The sequence below is a fragment of the Magnolia sinica genome, chromosome 3 (genome assembly GCF_029962835.1).
Source record: "Magnolia sinica isolate HGM2019 chromosome 3, MsV1, whole genome shotgun sequence".
Classification (NCBI taxonomy): domain Eukaryota; kingdom Viridiplantae; phylum Streptophyta; class Magnoliopsida; order Magnoliales; family Magnoliaceae; genus Magnolia; species Magnolia sinica.
Window position 1 is genome coordinate 112,020,086 of NC_080575.1, and position 6,003 is coordinate 112,026,088.

Consider the following 6,003-nt stretch of genomic DNA (forward strand, 5'->3'; position numbering starts at 1 on the left):
GAAACATTTCTAGGCCCCTCAGTGATGTTTATTTGTCATCCAACATGTTCATGAGATCATAAAGACATGGCCCAACACGAACATGCCCTGGCCCAAGAATTAGGCCAGTCTGCTTATCAAGTGGGCTACGTGTTGATAAAGTCGACGGTTGGAAAGGAGATCAAGTATGGCCTCTCCAGCCTATTTTTGGGGAGGGAGTGCTCACGATGTGCACCAGCTGATGTACGGACCAGATCTTGCACATATATGCTACGGGTCGCCCTCTTAAATCTTTCGGCGTGAATTGCGGTAGCACTATCCTTTTTCTCATTCATCTCAAAACTTATTTCATGGTCAACATGACTATATTCACTGTTTTCGGGACCATTCATATGCGTGACCCCTTCATGTATGGACCACAGCACTATCAAACAATCAGTCGTTGGATCGATGGACTTTTGGTCATTAAATAGGTTCGTTTCCCTTTTAATTTTCCACATGAATGCTAACGAATGGGAAATAGCTCACAATTATCTTTGAACCATCTATTATTTTTGTATAATGGTGGCCAACTTGATGATTGGACCAGCCCAATAGGCCAGCCCCAAACCATTCATCATTGACCTGAACTGGACACATTTCAAGCTTAGGCCCAACGCTCAGGCCAAGCCCTACTGAGCTGGGCTGTTTGGACCAGTTCAACCCATAGATGAAGGATCCAATTTTGGTGCAGGGAAGCGCATGATGAGGTGGATAATCTTCCTCAAGGATAACCAGTTGGAATCTATGGAGCTCTCTGGACTCCTCACAAAGCTTCCTCAAATCCGTGAGGAATAAGAGTAGAAATAACTCCTAATAAATTGGAAATAACTTGATTAATTATAACATCCAAAATTACAACTATAAAAAAAAGGAACTCCAACTTAAGATGGTGTTTTAGACTAAGACTCCATCTCAAACATACTAAAATGTAACTTACTATTTATAGATGACGTCTATTCCTACTAAACTTTATGCTTTTCTGCTAAAAATAGTAAGTGTCCAATTTGACCCAACCCAGTTATTCTCCCAATCTTTCTAAGCTCTTTCTCATGTTGGACACGACTTCTACCACTTAAGGGATCAAAACTTGCACTCCAGCTAAAACTAACTATTTATGGTAAAAATGAAATTAAATGGAACTTTTGACAGACGATATGATGGAATCTTGCAAATCCAGTGTGGGCCAACTGGCATAATGGGTTAGTTGGCTCAAGCAGGTTCTCATACCCCAGAATTATATATAATATGTTGAAAAACTCATCCCAATTTGCGAGATTCAACGGATTTAAAGTTCGACGGTGCGGATCGTTTCTGCCTCCAATCAGGCCTTCTTTGGTCCATTCTTTGACCCGCTCTGCATCAAATTTTTGGACAGTAACCTCTCCATGGTGGGGCCAGCTAGGTAGCTGGCCATGATCACCACACATAAGGTGGAGATCTAATGCCATGTAGAGAACTTGATTGTCATTGAATTCAACGTGCTACTTTAATTGGGGTCAAAGCCTTCCTTAAACTATCCTTATTTGACAAAATCAAAGATAATCTAGAAATAGATAAGGAAAAAACCGCTTAAAGACAACCTAATTTCATTATTTTAGCTCGAGAAGAGGAGTTTGTCAAAATTTGAAATGTTAGGCCTCGTGCTGCCAAACGAGTCTAAAATCTTCTACTTGATATTAAGGACGAATTATGTCCGGATTTTCAGTTCTGGAATCGGGTCCACCATTGTCCTGTTAGGCCCTATTGTGGATGGACCATGATCCGAATTTCCCGGGGTTGAACTGCTCATCTACTGACTCATACCATGGATGTACCTACCCCAAAATTTCCGTTGGACTCTCCATGATTAGGATTGGAACATTAGAGGAAAAACCTGGTTGAACCAACGGTTGACAATCGATGGTCGAATATCATCTAATAACCATCAGCCGTGATGATTTGTCAGTTTTGGTTTTTTGGAGTATGGTCCTAACGTAGGGCCCTGGAAATGAACGGTAGAGATCTCATAAATATTTGACACATGCAAGGAAATGAAGTGGACGTTTAGCTCTGGAACCTTTCTAGTGAACAAACCGTGTTAACGTCCTGCGTGCATTTTAACCATCTCTTAAATCCTGGTGACTCATCAACCACAACGTCCCACAGGTACAAGTCAATCGAGACTGTCCAAATTATGTTCTCCATCATGGATGGAGCTTATCCTGTCGAATTATAATCTTCATAGGCCACTGAATTTGGTCCATTTGATTCCAGCAGTTGGACCATGTGTTGAGTGCGATTTACAAGATATGTTCCATTAATCATGTAGGGATCAATATTTGCTGTGATGCATGGCATATTCCTTTGGATGTTATTAGGAGAGAGAATTGGTGAGAGATGTGCCTCCCAAAAAGTTTATTATGCGTGACTCTCGTCACCACCGGAACCTCAATAATGGTCAATATTCACCTAACTAAAATTATAACAATTGAATGAAATAGATTGGGTCACCAAATAAATTTTGATTAACGTATGATAGCCATAGATGATGGAAAAATTTCCTCATGCCATAAGATAAAATGAAAATCAAATGAACAGAAGGTATAATATGAAATTAGAGTACATAGATTCATATATAATTTGAATGCGTTGGTCATCGTGGATAAAATTATAATTCGTTAGTTATGTTGAGCAAAACTGAATCATTTAGTTCCAAAAGAAGATATGTTATAAGTAATTAAATTTTCTACTTAAATACCTTGTCTCTCATCTTTAATGGCATTTTTATTTCCTTCTATCATAATTGCATATCATTCTTTCACTAATACTATATTCATTTTTAATTTTCACAACACTTCAAATTTGATAGAACAAGATCCAGCGATCTAAAAAATAATTACACCACAGAAGTATCGATCTTGTGCTCAAGTTTAACTCAATGTTAGTTGTTGTGGAAAATCACCCCTACACACTATTGATATAATTAAGATAAGCCAAACAATAAAAAGAAAAGAGCTAAATTAAAAAGCCTAACATAAAAAAATAAAGATACAAATATTTACGTGATTTGATAATATGCGTAGGTTTACTGGCAACAACATAAAGAAATTTATTCATCACAACAACAAATATTAGAAATACAAGATACTATTTCTTGACCACTACAACAAAAGACTCTCAGAGCAGCAGTTCGATTCAGCCCTGAGTTGGCTGGCGTCTTAACCAAATCATGGGGTAGCCGGTGCTGTCGAACTAATTAGCGTACCAAAGTCCATGTATAGCACACTACTTAGGGTAATCTTAAAACCATGAGAGTGAAAAAGCACAACTAATTAGTTTTAGAACAAGAACCCGTAAAAACAAAGCTTTGTAATACTACCATTTCTTTAGCGGAATATCCATTCCATCCATCAGCTGCGCTCCTCAATTCTATGCCTTGGGGACAAAACTCAGCTGGATCTACAGCTCAGGTGGCCCACATCACAGGAAAAAATGGGCATGGGATGCCAACCATAGACTTGTTTGTGGGGGCTACCTTGGCATGTATATTTCATCAAACTCCAAGTGTGAGCCACCACAAGCCAAAATAACAAAATCAGCCTGATCTAAAACTTAAGCATGCCATATTGCGTGAACTTGGAAGTGTTGGGCACAATTTTACATTATTCCCTGGTGTGGCCCAATTGAGTTTTGTACCTGGATGATCTTTTTGCATTACAGTGACCAAAAAGGTTCTTACCAGATGAACAAAGTGAATGAGGAAGCTACCCACCGTGACTTGTGTATTTTATCGTCTCCGTCAATCCATTTTACCAGATAATTTCAAGGGTTAATTGAGGCCAAAAATGAAACATATATAAAGGTGGATCTGACCACACAGGAAACAGTGTTAATTGAACTTCTATGGTTGAAATTTTTTGAGTGGCACCGAAGTTTTGGATCAAGCGGATATTTGTATTTTCCCTTCATCCACGCCTGTGATCTTACAAACAGGTTGGATGACAAATAAACATCAGTGTAGAGCCCAAGGAAGGTTTCAACTGTGGAAATCATTATTCCCATTATTTCCTGGGGTGTAGTCCATTGAAGCTTTTGGATATGCTTCCCATAAAATGAAATAGAAAAACGGATGGATGGCGTGGATAAACCACTTACATTCATAGTGGCCAACAGAGTTTACTCAATATGATAAAAGCCTACTGATTTGGAAGCGGATTGCGTCCTGCCCCGCCTGGACGATTATCTGTCTAGGCAGTGGGTCTGTATGGGTTTTATCCATGCCATCCATACATTTTTTTTCATATCATCCAGGGGCATGAACCAAAAATAGAGGCATGTCCAAACATCAACTCGATCACACCACAGGAAGCAGCAATGATAATGACACCCACCGTTGAAACCTTCCCAGGGGCCAACGTGATGTTTATTTGTCATCTAACCCATTCATAGGTTATAAACGGTGGATGTTCAATCCCCACTTTACCGTCCAGTTGAGCCTTGGTTCTGCCTCGTTTTTGGGTTCATGCCCTGAAAGGTAAAGACGCGTGGATAAAAACCCTTCCATCAGGGTGGGACCCACATAGCCCTGCCTCGACGGATTATCGTCCAAAAGCGGGGACAGGCAATTCAATTTCAGTGGGATGTATTAGACACGCAACATGGTCCCACCGATTGGAGGTGCTGTAGGCGCTGCCTAAAACAGGTGTTGTAGACGATTCCGCCTCTAAACCAGAGAATGAAATTTTAATCTGTGCATCAGTGCATGGCAAATCGTCTTATTTTTTCAACACGTCGAAGTTTGACCAAAACGTATGAGATTTGAGAACCGGGCCTTTTTCTATATAGATAAAGCAGATACTTACGCGTAGTCAACGTACAATGGTTCCAGATACTGGAGTTGTGCTCCTTCACCTACTCGTATTCTTGTCTCTGTGTGTCAGCTACTCTTTTTTGAAATTCTTTAAAAGCTTATACTACCTAACTCTTATAAAACTAGCCGTAGAAGTGGACCACTGTATAGTGTGTACACAACTCCATCTCCCGTGTCAACTCCCCCACTATAAAATCCCAGTCTCCCTTCCATACCTCTCTCTCTCTCTCTCTCTCTCTCTCTCTCTCTCTCCCCCCTCAACTCTAACAATGAAGCTAGCAAAGACCTTAGTCATTGTATTAATAGTCATGGTTTTATTCATGGCTCGTATCAATGCTATTATTGACAATGAAACAGAAGAAGAAGAAAACTTCGTACAGGAAGAAGAAGTTCCTGCACTGGACTCTGACTCGGTTTCAACTGACCTCTCTTCTACCGAAAGCGAACAGTCTTCTTTCCAAGGATTGGGCCGGTTCCTCCTAGCCAAGAACAAGCGGAAGCAACTCAAATGCAACAAGAACCCTCGAATTTGCCGGGCTAAGGGCAGCCCAGGGCCCTTCTGTTGTAAGAAGAAATGCGTAGACGTGAGGATGGACCGACTCAACTGCGGTCTCTGTGGGAAGAAGTGCAAGTACAATGAGACATGTTGTAAGGGCAAATGCATCAACGTAGCATTCGACAAGAGGCACTGTGGACGTTGCAACAACCGCTGCGGAAGTGGGGATTTTTGTTCATATGGCCTGTGCAGTTATGCTTAGAAACATTAACATTCAGTCGTCCATCATAAGTTTACGTTCCTTTCATTTTTTTTTTGGAAAAGTTTGTAAGAAGTTCAATGTCCAAAAAATGTTCTTTTCAACCGTAAGCTAAATTTTAGCCATGCTCATTTGAGTTCCTTTTTTTTCATTTCTTTCTTGGAAAATGGAGTTTTTTGGTGGTGAATATTGTGGAGCTTGCTAGGGTACGGTAATCGACCACCCTATGAAGGGTAATTGTTACTAATTGCACCTATAGATTGTTGCTATACCTAATTTCCAAAATCTCCTTAGGATATGAAAGTTAGAAATTGTTGGAGAATCAGGTAAGCAAATTTTGAATTCAAACCAAATAAGATAGATATAAATGCAAACAAG

At 40.0% G+C, this 6,003-nt stretch overlaps 1 protein-coding gene across 1 annotated transcript; it reads left to right on the top strand.

Moving 5' to 3' along the window:
* Nucleotides 1–5,139: 5,139 nt before the first annotated feature.
* Nucleotides 5,140–5,628, top strand: LOC131239078 (stigma-specific STIG1-like protein 1). The gene has a single exon (XM_058236637.1). The coding sequence runs from the start codon at nucleotides 5,140–5,142 to the stop codon at nucleotides 5,626–5,628; it is 489 nt and encodes a 162-aa protein (XP_058092620.1).
* The last annotated feature ends 375 nt before the right edge of the window (nucleotides 5,629–6,003 follow it).